Consider the following 21,864-nt stretch of genomic DNA (forward strand, 5'->3'; position numbering starts at 1 on the left):
TCCATTTGCCCAAAATTCATGCAATTTTATATGTTTCAAATGTCATTTCATATATTCATTTTTGATTGTCGATAAATGATTCGATGAACGAACATTAGGTATATTAAATAATTCTCTAGTGTTTTATGTTTGTTGCGCTTTTAACGACGTCTAACGTTGTTGACAGAAGATGATTTGCAAAACTATGACTAATGAAAGTTTTAAATGTGTCTTATTTCTTGTAAAGATCTCTTTGGAAAATATACATACGCATATAATCGATTATTCAATAATTTTTCATCCTTGAGTTAACTTCTCATCTTTCGTAAAACTACTCAATTTATTCGTATTAATAGAAATATTTGCTCTGAAAATGCGACTCACATGCACAAGATCATCCGAGGTCAGCATTAATTATTCATAAAGCATACAATACGCCACAAGTTGAAACTCTACGAAGCATTTGTAAACGTGCGCTGGTATATTTTACTCGTAAGTTTACCGTTAAAAAATACTTTCTCGTTAATCTCTCAATTTCTAAAACAAAACTTAAATATATATATATATATAACAAGTGAAAGAATATATATTTTCACATTTGTTAAATATGATGGCAGCAAATCCATAATTTATTTCGATTTTTACGTAACAATATATTCTAAAAAGTTTTAAAACATAAATTTATGACATTGATCTTTGGATCATTACGCTGTTATTTTCTTAAACACTAGACTACCATTTGCATCATTCACAAAGAGAGCATTGCATAACTTTATATCATATCTGTATGCAACACGAGAAAAGCTGCATCTATCTCAACAATCAGTGTTCGTGAAGATAATTGAATCGAGAAGACATCAATCAGAATCTACAAACATGGTAAGTGTTTATACGATTGTAATTCTGTAAAATTGTGATTCTATTAATAATCGTAACTTTAATATTACACGAATAGATTTGTCGTATTAATTTGTGTCGTTTGTTTTAATCCAAGCCGACGAACAAAATATTACCAAACTTATGACCGTTATAGTAAGCAATAACCTGGATAATCATTCGTTATGATGAAAATAAAAGACAGTTTAGGTACTATTTTTTAAAGGATTTGTGTATTTTACCAACTATATATTTTATAACATACTAAATTAAATTAAATTTTATTTTATATATATATATATGTATGTGTGTGTGTGTTTATTTATTGAAATAGATATGATGATATGAAATAAATAATATAAATAATTAAGTCATCAAAAATTTGAAAAATGTAATAATACTATATCACATGACATTACAATTAACGGCAGACAAAATATCGCAGAATATCATTTTGATATCTATACAAATTTTAACTTAAAAAGTATAAGAATTATTAAAAAATGTGCCTGATTTTTAAAGGTTAAATAATAAATTATCTGTATACGATCAATCATCGAAAAAATCGAGTATGATATGAAAATATTAAAGTCATATATGCGTAACTTGTACTCTTTATGAGGAAATAAAGTAGCGTGCAATAAAGAAAGACCCGCGGATCCTGATTTTCAACTTTCTATATCGTTAAGCGACAGTACACGCAAATAACCGTGCTGACATACCTACATTGCCGAAATATGTATAATCACAAAAATGAGCCGATAATTTTATAAAACAGATATATCAACATTACATAAGAAAGATAGCACAATCTTATGCGATGCTATCGTATGTATATAAATTCTAATAATCACGAAATAATTTAACAGATTTCAAGCGTATTAGCGTAGAGATATTAGTACAAGATAATCAAAATTACTATTTAAAAGATTTATAATTGCTTATTTATTACATGGCAAATTTACGCACAAACTAAATAAGCTTAAACTTAGGCACGTTATTGCAAATTATTGTATTACATAAAAGAGGCTCTCTTAAAAAATTGTAGCTTAGGAATTATTAAATCGTAGACTACATCGTAGACAGATCTGTACTTATAATCGTGCAAAGTAAATTTAGTAAATAAAATTAATCTCTAGCATAACTTACATATAATAATAATAATAATAACAATGTTTTGTCTTTAGGCAGAAGTGATATTGAATATTCCAACAGAAAATGCGACAGACAAATCTGACATCTGCTGCATCGACATGCAAACGGCTGTTTTGGATATTTCCAAATCGTGTAAGTAGTTTTTTCTATATTTAATGTATTTGGCATCTCTAGATATAACGAAATGTCTTTTATATAATTATGCCAGCAATTATCGTCGAGTAAAGTACAGCGGACTTCATAAATTCTTCCGAAAATCTATTGAAATCACGTTTTAAAATCAAACCAATTTGCATAATGGTTAAAATAGTATAAATAATAATTTTTATAAATCTTAATTTTTACTAAAGAAAACTGAAATATTGAAAAGTTTAAAAACTGTTAAATTCGAAAAAAAGAACTTAATAATCTAAAAACTCTCTTAAATGCGCTAAATATATAAATATATGCATAGAATTGCATACACACTCTTCAAGTTTTATATTACGAATAACGCGAATATTTGAAAGGCACTGTTTTAAATTCCGAAGTATCCCCACCACCGTCCTCACCTTTCACATCATCGATTCATTTTAAAGCATGTTGGTTTACACTCCAATATCCAGTTTCAAATCATATAGGCTCGAAAGAGCAAGTTTTAAACCGAAAGTGTTGATGGCAAATCGGGAACGCCTGCAGATAATTATATCACAATAAAACAGTTATTTATAAGAATCTATTTTATTTTTGGTGAAATATCTTCTTGTAAAAAAAGAATGTCGAATGATTCGGTGAACACGTTCAGAGAAGGCTATGTAAAAATACATGTGCAGTCAACGCAAAATTCCCATTGTATTCATGGTATGTTTTTTATATTTAGAAACAATTATTATCATCGATTTACCTATTATCCTATATTGTAGATAGATTCTCAGATTTTTACATTTCAAAATTGCATTTAAAGATTAGCAAAAAAAAAAAGTTAATAAAAGTTATATAAAATTTTATGCGTAAAGAAATAAATAAAATAGCTATAAAATAGTCCTCTCTCTCTTTTTTTTTTCTTTTTTCTTTTTTTTCTTTATTTTTTTCTTTTTTTTCTCTTTTCTCTTTTCTCTCTCTCTCTCTCTCTCTCTCTCTCTCTCCCTCCCTCTTTTTTTTTTTTTTTTTTTTTCCCCTCCCTTTATGTATGTATGTATGTATATCTACTTGTAAAAAGGATGAAAAAAAAATTTATTTTAATGTCAATTATTTATTACTTTCAAACTTGAACAGGAAAACAAAGATTTTCAGAAACTCTAAGAGATTTTCAGAAACTACTATTATACATGTATATTATACATCAATGTGCACATTACTCTGTATTATCGATCCTTCGTGGACATAGCACGGAACGAAACCAAAAATTGTGCACATGGCTACGTAGTTCCAATGTGCAGATTTTAGGTCCACAGATGGCGTATCGCTTTCGCGGATCACGTAAAACCTGGCCGTGGCGTCTCTCAGGCTTCTCTCTGCTCATACTCATCGCATCTGATGGTTGAACCGCGCAGCCATTTGGGCTTAGCAAACCCATGGAGCTGAGCTCACACACTGCGGTCATACACACACATATACACTAACCTTACATTTTACACATAATTATTAGCACTCTCCCGCTCTTGTGAAACGAACACGCATTTAGTATTCTCCCCTCCTCGAAACAAATATGGCCGAATGGTAGGGTCTGCCCCTCCAAGTGCCAATAAAAATAGAAGAAGAAGAAGATCGCATCTGATCTCTCAAAGAGGTTCGCGAGTCAATTCGTGTATGTCTGACGTTTGTAACGTATGTCACTTCTTTTGTTTGTCGTTTGTTTGCCCTTCCTATCTGATAACGAAAAAAAGAATATACACTTTGTTCTCGTACTCAACACTTTGAAAATTTGTATGTAACCCTATAATTCTATATAATTAACAAAGATTCAGAACGTGTTCCATCTCAATCTAACAGTTGCTTTATAAACATTAATCAAAAGAAGAAGAAGTATGGGTAAGATATATTTCTCACCTTGTTTTCTCATGTCAAATGTGCATCTATATTTTTATATTAATCGCATAATCTTAACGCGACAATTCTCGTCACTACACGCTCTTGTGACAATTGTAGGAAAAGACAGTAATAATATATTCTCAAATATAATCTCATAATATATTTGAAATCACTTAAAAATAATGCCGTAATGTACAAGTAGCAACAATAATGTTTATTAATAGCAAAATAATATTAGTTCTGTGTGATTCATATTGTTATTTTATAATTTATAATTACAATTATGATATTTTATAATCATTATTTTATAATATAATTTATATACTTAACCTATTGTATAATTTAACCTATAATATGATTTATATATTTAATCTATTTACTTCTTATATTTATAATGCTGACTCAAGAGGTTAACAGTTTAATATGCAAATTGATTAATTTACATACATTCTTTTTGCATTTAAATTAAGAATGAATATTTTTAACCACTTTGCGTATTCTGTGTCAATAAGCAATACAAGTATGGAACATTTTAAAACTAAAAATGTTAATGTTTATCTGTTTCAGCTCAAACAAATGAGGAGAAAACTGCTATAAATTATGCAGATGTAAGTAATTTGTTCAACACATTTATGGAAATCAATTTTTATATTGATGTTATTTTTAATATATGTATTACACAAGCCAATTTAACAAAATCAGAGATCTTTTATCATGACATGTTTTTCCTTTTTTTTTTTCCTTTTTTTTTTTTTTTTTTTTTTTTAATTTTTTAAAGAAAAATTAAACATCAGAGTCAGAATATTTTATTTACATAAGAATGATTACAGTTAGTTCAAGGAATGAGGGATGCGTTTAACAGTGGAAAAACAAGGCCAATAGAATGGAGAATCCGACAATTAAAACAAATTGTAAAAATGCTGAAGGAAACCACCTCAGATATTTTTGCAGTACTAGCATCAGACTTGCGCAGAGTACGGTCATATCTTACAAAAGAAAAACAATCATATAACATATTACGTCTAATGTTATTTTTAACAAAAGGTTTTGACTGAAATTTTTTCAGCATAAATTTGAAACGTTTATATTGGAAATTGATTACACGGTCCAAGAGATTGAATACACGATTGCGCATCTTAAGGAGTGGTCGGTAACAGAGAAAGTAATTGTCATTTGTGATTATCATCTCAGTACTTAAAAATAATCTCCATAATCTTGGGAAGTAACTTTTATGTAATATATATTATCTTACAGCCGTCTAAGGGATTGGCGTACCTTTTTGATTCGGTGGAAATTCGGAATGATCCTTATGGAGTTGTACTAATCATTGGTCCATGGAATTATCCTCTTCAATTGGCCTTGGTACCTGTAATAGGCGCCATTGCTGCTGGAAATTGCGTGGTTTTGAAACCATCTGAGGTATCATTAGCTACGGCGAAATATCTGAAGGAAACTCTTCCGAAATATGTGGACACGGTACTTGTATATTCTTCCTGTACAAAATGCTACATTATAAATGGCTACCTTTCTTATTTCTAATGCTTTAACTGTTAAGAATGGAATAATGCTACATTTGATTTGTTACATTGAATTAGAAAATTTTAAGCAAAGATTCAACTTTAGCGACCTAAAAATCTCCTAAAAATGCTATTATGTTTTGCAAAAATTTTAAAGGTATTATTTTTAAAATGATGATATTTATAAGTCATTAACACTGGCAATTAGTCGTCAAATGATGCATACAGATGCATCATTAACATTAAAAAGGTTAAACTGAAAGAGATAAGCTATGTTGAAGGAAGTCCAAATTGAATTCTGTTACAAACATAGTGATGGTTCACAAAAGCTGTTTATGTTGAAGAATGGAAAACAACTTAATTTTTTCTCTGTTCTATCATACTTTCTTACATTTCTCTGACAAAGTACTACGATACACTTATATGTAAAATTATAGCTACATATTCACATTATTGATAAGATGTTTCTCTTATTTTTTGCGACACAAGTAACTTTTGTCAATTACCATTATCACCATTGTATCGCGTAATGAAGTTACAATAGAGTGCAGTTTAAGCAGTTTATTTTTCATGAAATAAGAAGTAAGAAGGAAAGGAAAAGGCCACTTATAATGAGAGCTCTACATAATTGGATTTTACTCATTAAGGAGAATAATAGTTGAATTAATCATGTTTGTGGATAGGAATGTTTCCATACAGTACTGGGTGGTATTCCAGAAACGACAGAATTACTCAAACAACGTTTTGATTACATTTTTTACACCGGATCCTCCGTAGTTGGAAGAATCATACAAAACGCTGCTAATAAGTATCTCACGCCTGTTACATTAGAGTTGGGTGGTAAAAGGTAGTAAACAATATCGGAACAAAACTATTAGAAACGCATTTTTTGTTGCATTTTCTTCAAAAGAGAAAAATTCTCTTGCAACTGTTTGCAGTCCTGTATACATAGACAACACAGTAGATATGCCGATGGCGGTGAAACGCGTCTTGTGGGGTAAATGTATCAACGTTGGTCAAACTTGCATCGCGCCCGATTACGTTTTGTGTACACCTGAGGTACAGGAAAAATTTGTTCAGGAAGCTAAAATGACTATAAAGGAATGGTATGGTGAAAATCCACAGGAAAGTATCGATTTAACACGCGTGATTGCGGAAAAACAATATCAGTAAGTTTTGTGCTCAAACATGCCTTATAATTTGCCTTCTAATTGTTTTTAAGTTTTAAGATAACTTGTACTTTTACAAATCTAGACACAATTTATTAATTGGTTTAAAAATTTATTAAATTTTTATCTTCTCATTGATTTTTATGACAAATCGTGCATTGCAACACTTAATTGACATTTGAGATTTGGATTCTCGGATTGACAGATTTTGAAAGTTATTTACCTAAAATTATAGCAAAATGTGATGATTGCATTACGAAAAAAACTTATTCTGGCATCTGTGATTTGTTCCATAATCGTTTATTATTTTATTTTTTATACTTAATTTCAGGGAGCATTCAAAAGTTTTTTTTCTCTTTATTATTAATTAGAAAAAAATATTTATTATAAATATTTTCTCGTTAAAGCTTCTCGAAAACGTTAAAGCTCTTGTTAATTTACAATATTAACTTATTTGATGTTTTAGTATGAAATAAGAAACACATAGTAAAGTTTTTGAATTTCAACAACTTTAGCTAATACACTATAGCCAGTTTATTCTCAATTGTCTTTAAATGATTTTAAATGATTGAAGTAAGTAGTTTAATAATAAAACACTTATTTTCTATTGTTAGACGACTTGTCAGTTATTTAAGTGGCAATGGGAAGATTGCTGTTGGTGGCGATGTAAATCCTACAGAAAAGTATATTTCGCCCACAATACTCATCGATGTGAAACCAACGGATCCCATCATGCAAGAGGAGATATTTGGACCGATACTGCCCATAATAAATATTAACAATGCGTACGAAGCCATTAAATTCATTAATGACGGGTAAGTTATTTAAATATAATGCTCGATAATCAAGCGATACGATCACAAATAAAACGTAAAAGACGCAATTTATCTTTTCATATAAGTTCTGACGATTATTAGCCACGATAAAATGCACATTGCCAAAAAATTTTGTGATAAATTTATTACGTTACATAGTAATAAGTCAAGTTAAGAAATTAGAAATTTACTTGTAATTTTATACAATAGAAAACATTGAAGAATCGGAATGCAAGCATAAAGTACATATGTATCAGTGATATATACATGTATGTATTTTTTTTTCAAATATTTTCTTCATTACAAAGTACACATAAAATTATAAATGGAATTTAATCTCAAATTCTATTGCGAATTATATTTACATCATTTAAAGTAAGTTCAAAAAGCTAAATAGCGGTTTTTATATTTAAGTTTACTTATTTCAAAATAAATATTTTTCCAATTAAAATTTTTTTAATATTAGTATTTTAAATATTTTTCTTATTTTAAATTATTTTTCTGTAATTCCATCTTTTCAAGAATAAAAAAGATTTTCTGCTTCTTTCGTATCAATATAATAATATGATTAATGCAATGGGATGAAAATTAGATAATATATTTTGTCTCATATATAAAGAAAATATCATTTATTATTCCATCTTAATAAACTTGCTACAAAATTATCTGGCAACATACATTTTATGATAGCTAATAATCTTCACAATTAATATAAAAAATCTGCATTGTGTCTATACGAACGATTTTATTGTCGCGCTAGAAAACAGCACGAAATAATTCTTTTTTTATATCTAGTGAATGTCCACTAGTACTGTACGTATTTTCCAAGAGCAAGAGAGTGCAAGATTTATTTGTGGACCAGATCCGCTGCGGATCCGTGTGCATCAATGACACGATAATGCACTTTGGCGGTGAGTCCGTGTTACAGGCATAACAACGGGGTGTCGGGGATTTGGTTTAGTTATCATTTGAGAATTTTGGAGGAAAGAGAAAACTGTGAAACAAAAAGCAAGTACTCTCATCGTAGCTGTCCACGATAATAACGCTAACATGTTAAAATAGACATTCTTCTTATCTTTTAGAAGACAAAAATAATTTTCCATTTCTTAGTGTACTGAAGCTAAATTCAGCTTTGAGATTTAAAAAATGCGTATATCTAAATGCGTAAGGATTTTAAAAAAAATAAAAAAAATTGAAAAATTATTTTTAATTTAATAGCATTAATATTAATTGCTTCATGTTAGATTATGTTGTATAATTCTCTCTATAACTAAAAGGGGACTGTATTTTAAAAAGTGATAGTTTAGATTCTATGTTTATTAGAATATGTTTCTTGTTAAAGTATAAAATATGCCTACAAATTTTGTAACAAATCTTTGGATTTATCTTGTATACATATACATACATATATGCATAACCATTAAATTCATCGATTTTTATAAATAAGCATATTATGTTCTCAGTTGAAACTCTACCCTTTGGAGGAGTAGGAAATTCCGGTATAGGAGCCTATCATGGAAAATATACATATGACACGTTCACACACAAAAAAGGTTGCTTGATCCGAAATTACAACAAGATCGCAGAATTTTTAGCCAAGTAAATAAATATATTTTTGTATAATTATATATCTTGCTAAAGAATAATTGTATATCATCAATTATATATGTTTTGCAATATGCTACAATGGCATTGTAGCAAATATTTTAATTTTTTTTTTTCTTTTTTTTCTTTTTTCTTTTTTCTTTTTTCTTTTTTTGACACTTTAACAGAATACATATTTTTCAGAAATCGTTTTCCGCCCTATTCCGATACGAAGATGAAGATACTTAGATTACTTCTTGCAAGAAGACGTATACCTGGTAAAAAATATTTGCCGTATCTGTTGGCATTTGGTGTTGGAGTGCTCATCACAATCGGATTCAAAGCTATATTAAAGGTACAAAAACGGATTTCTGCTTAAATTGTACATAATTCACATCATGTTATATGTAAGTAGGACTAAATAAAGTAATTTATTGTAAAATTATCATTAAATAAAATATATTCGCGTAACCAGAGTAACGTAATTACCGATCGAAAGTGATGTTAGGAGAGTAAAAAAGTTTTCACTATTCACGTAAAAAGAAACTGATGTGTACTGATCTTTATAAATTTGTTAAATGGTTGCATCTTTTAGAATTTTTATCTCCCTTTCCTGGTCTCAGGTATACGTGTGTAGGCAAATGTGTAGAAAATATTCAGAAGACTTGTACTACTCTCCAACGTGTACTCAATTTGAATGAATCGACAGCGGTTTAGCATATTAACACATTAGTTCGCACATTTTCATCAATCATCAATCATCAATCCTCAATTTTCATAAGATAAATATCCAAGCACCCGGACATTCAATATTATGAAAAAATCTAAATTTTTCCTATTAAAATGATGCTTTTATTTCTCTCTTTTTTGAGTTTTTTTATTTTACTTTTAAATTAACAAAGATAAAAATCTAATTGTCTGTCGAATAATATGCATTCGTACCGGTATACGAACATAATGTCAAATACATGCAAAAGAAGACTTTTTAAATGAGAAATTTAGAAATTTGTTTTTAAGACTGATCAGAAATATTTTTTAATGCTGTAGAATATTACTTACTCCTGATAAAATTATTAAAAATTAATTGAAATTGTTTCACATAATTTAATTTTCTCATACTCATTAGCTTACACATTATATTAATTTTTATGTAATTAAATATTACATGATGATTTTTAATTCTGTTTCTGTGCAAAAATCTTAATTAGCTAAAGATTTGTATATTTCTAGATTTTATATATAAATATTAAATAACTTTTGTCAATACGTAATTGGATATTGACGGATATGACGTCCGAATGCTGGGATATTTACCTTATAAGAGAAGGAAAAAAAACAAATGCAAATATTGTTGCAGGAATTTAATTACTTGGAGGAGCAGTTATAATGCGGCCAATACTACACAGTGTCTTAAAAACAAATACATTTATAGAATGCATTATTAATTTACATTTTTCCACACAATTTTATAATTCTACGCAAAATGTAAAAATATTTATATAATGTATGTTTATTTGTGTTTTTGGTTTATTGTACACATTTTATATTGTTATACATTATATCTTATAAATTTAATTGCACATACATAAATATGTTTGATTTTCTTTTTGAGGATTACAGGGAAGAGAATGTTGCATTATGGGGAAAATAAACATACAGCATTTTTAATGAGGTAAGCTACAGTGCAGATAAAAATAAATCTCTATAATACTGAATTGTTGATTTATTATTAAGATAGTTGTGTTATATTAATAACAATTGAAAAGTTGATTGAAAATATGGATAAAAGCCCAAACAATTTGATTAACATATCTAATATATTTTTAAAATATTAAATTACAACATATTAATAAAAAGTATCAAAAAAGTAATATTTAAAGTTTTACATGAATATATCTTCTGTCATCTGAACTATTCAACTTTCTGCTGTGTCTGTCCATTGACACATCTTTACGCAAATGAATCAGCTGTACAAATATATCCAGATAGCAAAATCTAGATCAAAAGAACGTTTTGCAAATTATGCACTTTGTATAACCGTTGCCGGCTATTAACAACAGTTGAACAACTGTTTTAAAATGGCGGTCAATAGTGCTGCGATCTCTGGTTGTACTCATAGTATAACCAGTCTGTTCAATCGATAAGGGTAAGTCAGGATAAGTTACGCAAGATCGCTTTACCATCTTGATCTAGTTGAACCAATCAGATATCATTTATGAATGATTAGTGTAGAATTCGTATATCAGTGATGTAATAACTAAGAAGTAAGGAGAGGAATGTATTATATTCGGGACTCTCTAATTGTACAGTTAGGAGCATTGAAAGCTATCCACTCGGGTACCCTCACCATTTCCCAAAAGTATCTACTACATTCTTTATTTTTCCATTTTTTCTTGAATGTTGAATAGAGATTGGCATCCCCCTTCCATCTAACATCCAAGAAAAAGTGGAAAAATAAAGAATGTAGTAAATGCTTTTGGAAAGTGATAAAGACGCCGAATGGATAGCTTTCGATGCTCCTGATTGTATAATTCTACGACACAGATTTTTATACCAAATTAATGGCAGCAACACATAATCCATTTCAATTTCCATAGTTAGGATCCCAATATAGGGGACGCTAAAATCGTACTTCTACTTGTACAAAAAGGAGTTTCTATTCTCTGTTCATTCTCAGTTCTTCTGTATTCCTCTCTGCCGGACAACAAATCTGACCACGCGGGACTTTCACGCGCATCCGAAACCTGCGCAACTTTATATTAGTGTGCATGCGTCGACCACTTTATCCGGGAGTGATACTCTGGCATTCATTTGACAGAACAAGTGGGATAAACGTTGTTGCATAATTATGTGAGTATAAACAAATGTATGATGTCGGCTTATCAATCGTTTACCGATTATCAACGACAATTTCAAGCAATTGCTCGATTATATAACGTTCTGCATAACAGCAACTGCGTAATATTTCCGGATTAATTATATAATGTTTTCCCTAGTATTGCCATTAAGCACATTAAACACATTTCAACTCACTGTTCTTACGGCGAGTAATCTTACCGTGACCTTTGCTTCCTTTTATGCACCGAAGCGTGCAATGTAATGTAAATATATAATTTGAAAAGAATTGCGATATATCCTCTTAAAATTAAAACAATGTACTTACAAACAATTACGATTTTATGCTGAGAAATCTATTTCACTGAGAAATCTGTCTCACGTAAAAGTTTGACGAAATGGATTCTAGTATTTTGTACAGAGCAATTGAAAAGAATTATTGTTTAAGAGCTTTCAAAATTCTTGGTTAAATATGCCTAAAGAATAGTTGAAAAGCATGATGTTTAATTTGAGAGTGTGAGAACCTTTGCTATATCATTGAGAAAAAGAATATTAATTTTACATCAAAAATTTTTACAGCCTATAATCCACCATTTATATGCATTTGTAAGATGTAAAAGAATTGAAATAACAGTAATATCTAACATTTGCAGAAGCAATGGTGGCTCATACGGTACTTCTGGACTTCACAGTGTCCAGCAGTGTAATTGCTGACATGGAGAAGCGATCGAGCTTGAAGTCTGCAATTGCTAATGTACTAGCGGAACATTTTGCTGGACTTAAGCCACTGACAGAATCTAATATCGATGGCAGTTTACTCATTTTATACACTGGACCCAGAGGCAGTCTAATCACTGTTAGAGGATACACAGAAGGTCTAATTACATTAAACATCGAGTATTACAAGCAGGATGACCAAGAGGCACTGTTAACTTTTGAGGTATGTATATATCAAATTAGTGAATAACTTGTTAAAGTAATATCAAATATTTTTATTTGAACAACCGAGAACAAATGTGATTTTGGAAAGCACAGCTCGTCCTTTTACACAGTTTTTTGGAATTAGTGGTCACAATGAATATAAAAAGGAGAAAATACCAAGTATAGGAACTTGTCACTTTTTAAAGAAAAAAAGAGTAATAAATGCGAATTTCTCATTAGAGGCCTGTAACAAATTTGACAAACAGTTATGACACAATGAATAATGTGTAAATTTTGACATGATAAAACTTAAAGCTAAGTTAAAAGCGGTAAAATGTAGGATGTTTAAAAAAGGGTTTATGTATTATTAAAGTGTGCATATAGTATTCGCGAAACTAAATGAAAGATTCTTAATGTAATATGTGAAGAATTAATCTTATTGAAGTTAAAATATAGAAGCAATTTTTTATTTTGACAAAGAACTTGCTTGCTTGTAGTATTCAAAGATCATTGGCTCTAAAATCAAGCAAGTGAAATTGTCAATTGTTTAATTTTTATATAAGTTTCGATCTTAAGTCAAAACAATAGTAATATACAAATAAAAGTATACTAATCATATAAAATAAAAAATTATAATAAATTGTATGATGAAAAATCTATAATTATAATAATTGTTGAAAATGTAAATTCAAGTCGCGCATGTGAATGAAATAGAGACATTCATTTAAATTCCATCAAATTTACAACTAGAAAAAACGTTTATATATGTATTGAAAACAGCTTTTAAAATGCAGAGGATCGAATAAACGTGTTACGAAAGGTGCAGATGAAAGCTTATCTAATCATGATGATAAATAAAATGATAAGATAATGGTTATATCTGACGAATAGAAAATGCCTGCTAGATAATATTAACGCAGTCAGAGAGATCCATTTGTCTTGATCTTGTCTTGATTAATCTTAAAATATCTAATGTAAATGCAACAATTTGAGTGTTTTGATTTTAATTGATACACCCAAATATGAACCAAATAAGAATCGGACAAAACAAACAGAAATTTGACACAAAGTGATATAATATTAGTAAAAGATATTCGCATGAAAGTAAATAAGAATTTTTAGAATTAATACGTTTTTGAAGAAATAACAAGATATAGCTATCCTAGATAAATGTGCAAAGACTGAGTTCTTTTTTTTATTCAGTTTCTGCGAGTACCACATGCCCTATTAATCCGGAATCCCTTTTTTCAACACCCTGTAAAGATATCTTTATAACGCAAGTAGGAAATATGACATAACTGACAGAACGTTGTAGCAGTGGCGATACTTGGAAGCCGATGTTGCTATGGCTTTGAATAGCCAACGCAGCAAGCGTTTACCGCCAGTAAGACGAGGAACCATATATGACCTCTATCTGACGCTATCAGGTAGAAAATGCTTTCCCTTAGTTAGATTTTGTTCCTCAAGTTTATCTCTAACACATCTACTTTATATATACTACTTGTAGATTTTATATCGTGGAATATATTTGGCATATAGAGAGTTACAATCGCTATGACTGTCACTAATAGATATTTAGGATAGGCCGCTTGCCAGGAATGCTGACTTAATTTTTTCCCTAGCACTATTTCAGCCCGAATTTTTTGTCCAGCACTCAATTCACTCATAAAAATATTTTAACTTAATTTATTCAAAAATGCATAATATTTGAAAATATATTTACTTGTACAATAATTCTCTCTCTTTCATTGCTTGGTCGTACGAATAAAAGTTCTTAGACTTTGATAAAAACCTATTTCAATATAAAGAGAAAATAGGTTTGGCACTAAAAGCTACAAGCTAGAAGGCAATCAAATAACTGATACAAACTGATACAAACTTGTGGCATACATTATAATTTGGTGGGATTTTTATTTTATTATATTTTTCTTTTCTCTCATGTCTTTTACAAATTAAGATTCTTTTGAAGTAACATGTATGTATTCAAATGTGAAGTTAAAGATGTGTGAGTCACACTTATTTTATTTTTAAATTTTTATTTTTTTTTGTGCATATATTTATGCCAAATCAAACCACCAATCTTTGATTTACAAATTGCTTAGTTTTTATATTTACACTGCTTGTGAAAAATCGTGTGCAACACTTGTTGACAAATTTAACAAAGAAAAAATATTGCCAATCAGATTAAATTTTTCATATACGTACTAATTTTATCAATCAAAGCGAATTTAGCGAACTATTTGTTTCTCATTTTTTTATTCGAATTTATTAACGAAAATTATTAAAATTATTTATCTAAAACTGCATGAAAATATAAACGTTGCAATACTACTCGCTCATTCTAATATCCGCGATTTGGCAGTTATTCGTTATTTTGTTTCTTGTAACTGTTCAATTTTAGGAGATACCAAGATCATTAGGATTCAAAACACACAAATGTTTTATATATCTCTCTCTCTTTCTATATATATATATATACGCAATTAAATTATAAATTGAATTATATATATATATATATAATAGATAGGAAAAAAGAATAACAAATATTTTCTTTACTACAAAATATTCACATTCATGTCGGTTTATAATGTCATAACTCTGCATAATCCAAATCTGTTTGATATTTAATATGTGTATGTATATTACTTTTGCAATTTATAGTTATAAAATAATTCACAATATTAGTTTCGTAGCAACTTATTGCGTTACCTCTTTTGACATGTGCAAATCGTAAACCCTTAAATTCTCTGGAGCTTTTTTAAATATTTACATTTGCATATCCTCGAATTACCGCTTTTAATCGTACGGCTTAATATATGACCATACACACACATACACACGCAGACACACTTATCATGATCCGCGTTTTACCGCTTGTTGTATATAATTTTTTTTGGACGAAGAGCTCCGCCATATATCATGGCTTGCCAGATCTTGACACCTTTTTTTAGCTTCCTTAACAACAAGGAGTATAGCGATTCCGTTTTACAAGATAGTGTCTTTGTTCTGTTCATTCATTGGTTCGGCTTGATGATGATGATGATAATGATGATGATGATGATGATGATGATGATGATGGATGGATGATGATGGTGATGATGATATGATGATGGTAATATGATGATGGTGATGATGATAATGATGATGGTGATGATGATTATGACGATGATGACAATGATGATGATGATGATAATGATGATGATGATGATCATGATGATGATGATGATGGCCGATCGTGGTAGTTGGCCAAAGAATTGGAGGCGGCATTGCAGACAGCGGCAACCGCTACACGGTCGCACACGCTTACCCCGATTAAACGCGGTGGACCCTTTGAGAGATACTATCCTACCGCCGGTGAGTTTTTATTTATAATTATGTTTACGGACCAGCTAACGGCCGCTCTTACCAGGGAAACTGCTTGTACTTAAGGAGCTCGATCGAATTGGAAAACTAGTATTATACATCGATTCGTAAATGTTTGTACATATTATAAATGTCCTCACGCCTCGCTGCTTTTTGTTTTTTATATTTTTTGTTTTTACAAAAAAATTATTAATAAAACCTATATCCTAAGGTATTATCTTTGAGGCGTTTAAGATCAAAATTCATCAAGCCACAAACTCGCGATAATAAGCGATTAAAGATTATTTGAAATGTAAATTTGTAGTGAAAATTTAGAAAATTGCAAAGACATTACGATGATATTTCTTATAAAAAGATAATGTTCCTTTTAATTGACACAAAATTCACTATCTAAGAGTTTTTAAGATTGCTGATTAGGCTCTGGAAAAATTCTTTGACATGGAGTTGAACATTTCGCACAATTTGAGATGTTGCAATATCTCTGTGGCCTTTGTCGGATTAAAACTTGTAAAATATAGGCTTGGCGATTTCTAATTCTAGACGCTTCTTACTCGTCAATAATATGCACACACCTGTGCTCCGCTCGGGGTTCGACTCAATCCGTCATCACTCGGCGTTAATTTCTAGGACGTTATTTGTCCTATTCTTTGCATGACGAAGCGTCCAATTTTAATAGTATATTTTACAACCTTCTCACATTGTTTTTCTATCTGGTTATGACGCAACGTTCCTATGCGTGTTATCAGCTTTGTCTTGCGATATACCCCGTTTTCTATTCCTCGCAATATTTTTCGTATACAAAAGCATGCTTCAAGTTATTACGAGATGGCGACAATAGCATTGGCAATAAAGATTACTCTTATTCAAGATGAACGATTGCTGGAATACGACATCGACAAGCTCGTGTTCGAGGCCAGATCGCCGTATCAGAAGGTACAAATCGTGCACTCTAAATCGCTGGGCAATCTACTGGTGCTCGACGAGCTACAAAGTAAGTCACATTATAGTATAATTTTTCTCTTAGCATTTACAACTTACTAGAAATCCTTCCGTAGACATGTCCGAGGCGGATCTTATATACACAGAGACGCTGATGCAGCGTGGCAAGGAAGACTACGCCGGCAAGGAGATAGTGATACTTGGTGGTGGCGATGGCGGCCTATTATGGGAATTACTGAAGGAAAAACCAAAATTTATCACGATGCTGGAGGTATACAAACTGAGCTTTCAGTGCCACAGTTTTATAATCATTGTATAAATATCTAAAATTGCACATTTACCAGATTAATGTAAAAGTATAAAGGATTTTTAAATAATTGATTATGAACCTAACATCAAAATTTATAAATTAAATCTGTCGCATTTAATGTGTTTAAAAATGCAAATTCTTATTTGTTTGACGGCAAGATTGGCAAACAATTTTTACTATCAGTGATGATGCGTCTGTTATAGATTGCAAAATTTTGACTAACAAACTCGTAATCTTAAATTTCAAGATTCAAAACGCATTTGCATCTCACGGTTAGTTGATAACTTTGATTCTAATTCAAAATCGATCAAAAAATTAGATTTTGTAGATTAATCAAGAACAACATTTTTGCGACAGCATGTATGAATGCCGGATAATGGTGCGTTTTTCCAATACTGACTGAAACGATCATGCCGAAATGACGACACATAATCTATATACATTCTCTGTATTCTCAGTTTTTGTATTTACTTGCAGATTGACGACATCGTTATGGAAGCTTGTAGTCAGCATATGCGGAGCATATGTGGTGACTGCTTGGACAAGAGAAAGGGCGATAATTATGAGGTAATGCACTTGGGCTTCAATTTTTTAATATTTAATATCAAAAATTTTAAGAGTTTTTCTCCTTTCCTATGTTTGATCATTCATAATTTCATTCATAAATTCATAATTTCGTAGAGTCTTGTGATCTTAAATGAAGACAAAGCTAATCATGTTTTATAGATTATTGTCGGTGATTGCGTGAAAGCATTGGCGCATATGATCGAAGAAGGAAGACAGTTCGATTATGTCTTTGGCGATCTGACGGATATTCCTATTAGCACAACGCCACACGGTGATGCTTGGGACTTTATCAGAGTAATCCTCAACTCTTCGATGAAGGTGTTGAAGCCCACTGGGAAATATATGACGCATGTGAGTGTCTTTGTTTTATTCAAAATATATTTAATTTTATCAATTACCTAGCAAGAGTGAAATGCTACCAGTATATCACCAATAAATTCAGATTCAACAAATGTGGATTCAGCGCATAAAAACTAGTATTCTTCTTTCTTAAATAACAGACCCATATAAAGTAGCGGTATTTATATTGCACTTTATTGACAAAATTATACACGAGAGCTTTAGACAATATCTCGATTTAAATAAATTTAATCATTTCATATTATTGTTTAATATTGTTTTTCGGACATAGGGGAATGGCGCGTCTTGTCCAGAATCCTTGAAAATGTACGAGGAAGTTCTGTCGCAATTGTGCGTACCAGTTACATTCACGAAAGATCGTGCTTTTGTCCCGTCTTTTTTCGAGGACTGGATCTTTTATCAAGTTTCACTGAAATGATGGAGTAAAGGATGTCCGGGCAGAATCTGGAGGACCATACCGAAGCGGCCTCCTTACAATCCTCTGCCTCTCTTATGACCCAAACTCTACGCTCTAGTTCTAGCCTTATTAATTAATGAAATTAGTTCCTAAGTGAGGCGAATCAAACTATCATTAATTAATTCACTTTGTAAAACATTAATTAATTAATTGCGCTGTTTTCTCCTGTAAAATATTTCCGGGAGAACCTTTTTATGACATTGACGTAATGACAGCGCTGGAAGACGGGTCCAAAATAATAAATATATTTGGTGTATGCTAGTAAAAAAAAAAAAAAAAAAATATATATATATATATATGTATACATATATATATTATATATATACAGGATGATTGCAGATATGCAGAATAAATAAAAATATTTTATGTGCTTGTGTTCTATGAATGAAAGAAAAGGAACTTTATGTAGCTTTAGCAAACTCTAATACAGTTTTTTCTTCGTTTTTCATTCATAGAATAACATCTAAATATTTAAATACTTCTGTCTATTGTATACCCATTCTGTATATTTTATTTTTGCTTCTCAAAATTCATTTTTATTTCTTATGTAAGTCTTTAAATAAATTTTATTTTTTTCTACAAATCCTCTTCCATCGCTGCCTTAGTGATATTACGGAAAATTATCTTTAGTTAAAATCGATAGAAATTAAATCCTCAACGGTGCTGAGATATTTCTTCGAGGAAGTCTATGATGAAGGAATTAATAAGATTCGTCCTTTTTTTCGTATTTGATCATTGAATGAATGATCCGTTTTTGTTAATCTTTTATCAATACATAATTCTTGATTGTTTAATGGAATCTTTAAAATTCCAATTAACTTGCATTTTTTCAATCAATCTCTTCCGCTTTATATATATATAAAATCAACAAAAGGATTAACGGCAACAACAATCTCATATTATTGTGCGTCTTTCCCTCTTGTTTTCTTTTTTTCGTAAATATTTGTGTCGCAATTGCTTATCCGTGATAGCTGTTGCAATAAAATATATATTCGATATGTATATATCGCATATATGAATATATTATGTATTATAAGGCTCGGTGTAAAGACGGTAAAATTTTGTCAGGATAAATTATTTTTCTAGCAAATGTTATTCTTTAATTTGAATAATCGACAAAATACGAACAAACTAATGCATACACGTACGCTCGATTAACCCTAAACAGTATAACGGTGTAAAACAGTATGAAATAGTATAACACATCAACGTATATATATATAATAAATTTGTATCATCATAATAAAATGTTTTTTCTTTCTTTTTTTCTTCGAACACTGGATTCAATAATATAAATAAATTTATAAAATTATAATTTATCGTTATTTTTTAAAATTGTATTTTAATATCAAAGAGCACGTGTCATAAGTTCATAGTAGTAGAAATTCATACAGTTTAGGGTTAAGGAAATTAAACTAATAATAAATCTCGCATGGCCATACAAATGTGTTGATTAAATTTAATTGAAATAATGTTGAATATTTTCAGTTATATTTTAATTCCTTATGCAATTTTACAAATAATATTTATTTGTCAAAGATATCATTTTCTCAGTGTTAAAAAAATATATATATAATTACATCTTAACGTAATATTAGCTGTTTAATAAGCAGCGGTATATAATGTGAAAACGTGATATAATATTATAGATTGCTTCTCTCCAATGTGAATAGTTGTTGGAATTTTAAAAGAGATCTTCAAAACTAAGAATTTTTTACGAGTCAATCAATCAGAAAATCGACAACTATGCGCATACGCACAATCTAGTTATGTAAGTGAAGAAGAGTTGGAATTACAGGATGTGACACGAGTGAAATTGATTATTAAACAACAATGTACAACCGTAACTTTCATTCCTAAAAGAAGATACTGTTCGAAGGAAATGGCACATGAAAATGATTGGTTGTTGTCAAAATTCATTGATGAACATATCGTTTACATTAATTCTTTAACGTTAAAAACGTTTCATTATATAAGAAGAAAGAAAAAAAAAACCAAATTACATACAATTACATTGTATATTTAGAATTTCTTGGGGCTGTTGAAGTTCAAACCTGTAATTAAAATGTTAGAATTTTTAATTAAAAATTTGGGCAATAGATTTTATATTAAACTTTTTCAGGGAGTTTAAAAAATTTTAATTTAAAAATTGAGATATGAATTTTGTAATTTAAAAATAAAAAAAATAAAATGCGATTAAATTAAAAAATAACGGACATTCAATTTGTGTGTGAATTAAAATTTCAGAATAAAATAAATTTTATTTGTTTGAAATAACGCGTGTGTGTGTGTATATATATTTATACACACACGCATATATGCATCATGTAACATCATGTGAGAGATTATTGTTAAACTAAACTGGAAAATGATACAGCAAATCATATATAAAGCAAAGTTCATTCTCGATAAAGAAATACGCAATTATTTTTAGTAGTATAAGTACCCTGATAGAGCCAAATTTGCCTAACCGATATTGTTGGATAGCTGCTACGAATTTTTTCAGCAGGGAGGCCACAAATTTAGTGTAAGACCTGTCCTGTTCAATACAGTAAACAAATGATATCGGATCTATTGCCATATTGTAATCGAATCCATTACCAATCTAGTAATCATAAAATATAGCCAACATTTAATTTATTGGGACAATCTTATAAACTATATAATTCAGAATTTTTCAAGCAATATATTCTTCGAAAGAGCGTGAATCAATTTGTTTCGTATATCAAGAATAACAAAATACTTGTAGTACGAACAAGAAACACCACGATGAGCATCTGTCGCAAATATGCATATTTTCTTTTCTTGTACTCTATCTATTTATCTATCCTCCCTCTTCCACGTTCAAGATGTCCATACGCTTTCTAATGTTTCTCTATGCGATATTGTGCAGTAGATTTCATAATTACGTCTACATGATTTGTTGCGATTGTTGATGTAACGTTTTGCTTACGTGATACACTTTACATAAATTTTTTTTCTTAATAACCGTGAAAATATTTCATTA

At 30.0% G+C, this 21,864-nt stretch overlaps 2 protein-coding genes and 1 long non-coding RNA gene across 12 annotated transcripts; 2 read left to right on the forward strand and 1 right to left on the reverse strand.

Annotated features, from left to right (window-relative positions):
* Positions 1-668: 668 nt before the first annotated feature.
* On the forward strand, positions 669-10,820 carry LOC105667457 (aldehyde dehydrogenase, dimeric NADP-preferring). Of its 7 annotated transcripts, none has more exons than XM_067357082.1 (13): positions 688-858; positions 2,043-2,142; positions 4,588-4,628; positions 4,851-4,994; positions 5,087-5,182; positions 5,275-5,496; positions 6,221-6,384; positions 6,476-6,706; positions 7,321-7,521; positions 8,317-8,432; positions 8,985-9,120; positions 9,310-9,512; positions 10,336-10,561. In XM_067357082.1, exons 1-12 carry the CDS (start codon positions 856-858, stop codon positions 9,482-9,484), a joined length of 1,629 nt encoding a protein of 542 aa, XP_067213183.1. In that variant the 5' UTR covers positions 688-855; the 3' UTR covers positions 9,485-9,512; positions 10,336-10,561. The 7 variants fall into 7 exon arrangements, 6 of the variants coding, with proteins under 6 accessions (XP_067213183.1, XP_067213182.1, XP_067213184.1 ...); XM_067357081.1 differs by having other exon boundaries at positions 696-858; positions 9,310-9,460; positions 10,463-10,820; XM_067357083.1 differs by lacking the exons at positions 688-858; positions 2,043-2,142 and adding an exon at positions 3,530-3,796 and having other exon boundaries at positions 9,310-9,460; positions 10,463-10,820.
* On the reverse strand, positions 1,227-2,999 carry LOC137000483 (uncharacterized). The gene is made up of 2 exons (XR_010890711.1): positions 2,562-2,999; positions 1,227-2,268 (listed from the first exon to the last, which is right to left on the reverse strand). It is a non-coding gene; the product is annotated as an uncharacterized lncRNA (long non-coding RNA).
* A 937-nt stretch (positions 10,821-11,757) lies between the features above and the next one.
* Positions 11,758-21,667, forward strand: Sms (spermine synthase). Of its 4 annotated transcripts, none has more exons than XM_012359260.2 (8): positions 11,758-11,955; positions 12,594-12,880; positions 14,177-14,288; positions 17,093-17,215; positions 17,280-17,434; positions 17,951-18,040; positions 18,200-18,391; positions 18,672-21,667. In XM_012359260.2, exons 2-8 carry the CDS (start codon positions 12,599-12,601, stop codon positions 18,816-18,818), a joined length of 1,101 nt encoding a protein of 366 aa, XP_012214683.1. In that variant the 5' UTR covers positions 11,758-11,955; positions 12,594-12,598; the 3' UTR covers positions 18,819-21,667. The 4 variants fall into 4 exon arrangements, with proteins under 4 accessions (XP_012214683.1, XP_067213189.1, XP_012214682.1 ...); XM_067357088.1 differs by having other exon boundaries at positions 14,180-14,288; XM_012359259.2 differs by lacking the exon at positions 14,177-14,288 and adding an exon at positions 16,104-16,215 and having other exon boundaries at positions 11,760-11,955.
* The last annotated feature ends 197 nt before the right edge of the window (positions 21,668-21,864 follow it).

This window comes from Linepithema humile, chromosome 6, assembly GCF_040581485.1.
Source record: "Linepithema humile isolate Giens D197 chromosome 6, Lhum_UNIL_v1.0, whole genome shotgun sequence".
Classification (NCBI taxonomy): Eukaryota; Metazoa; Arthropoda; class Insecta; order Hymenoptera; family Formicidae; genus Linepithema; species Linepithema humile.

What these genes read in the sequence shown, in the direction of transcription:
- LOC105667457 (XM_067357081.1), top strand. An exon ending in CTGCTATAAATTATGCAGAT is followed by an intron (nt 4,629 to 4,850) that starts GTAAGTAATTTG and finishes GAATGATTACAG; the next exon opens with TTAGTTCAAGGAATGAGGGA. An exon ending in GATTCAAAGCTATATTAAAG is followed by an intron (nt 9,461 to 10,462) that starts GTACAAAAACGG and finishes ATATTGTTGCAG; the next exon opens with GAATTTAATTACTTGGAGGA.
- Sms (XM_012359260.2), top strand. Translation starts at nt 12,599, where the DNA reads ATGGTGGCTCATACGGTACTTCTGGACTTCACAGTGTCCAGCAGTGTA. An exon ending in GAAAGGGCGATAATTATGAG is followed by an intron (nt 18,041 to 18,199) that starts GTAATGCACTTG and finishes CATGTTTTATAG; the next exon opens with ATTATTGTCGGTGATTGCGT. An exon ending in CTGGGAAATATATGACGCAT is followed by an intron (nt 18,392 to 18,671) that starts GTGAGTGTCTTT and finishes TTTCGGACATAG; the next exon opens with GGGAATGGCGCGTCTTGTCC.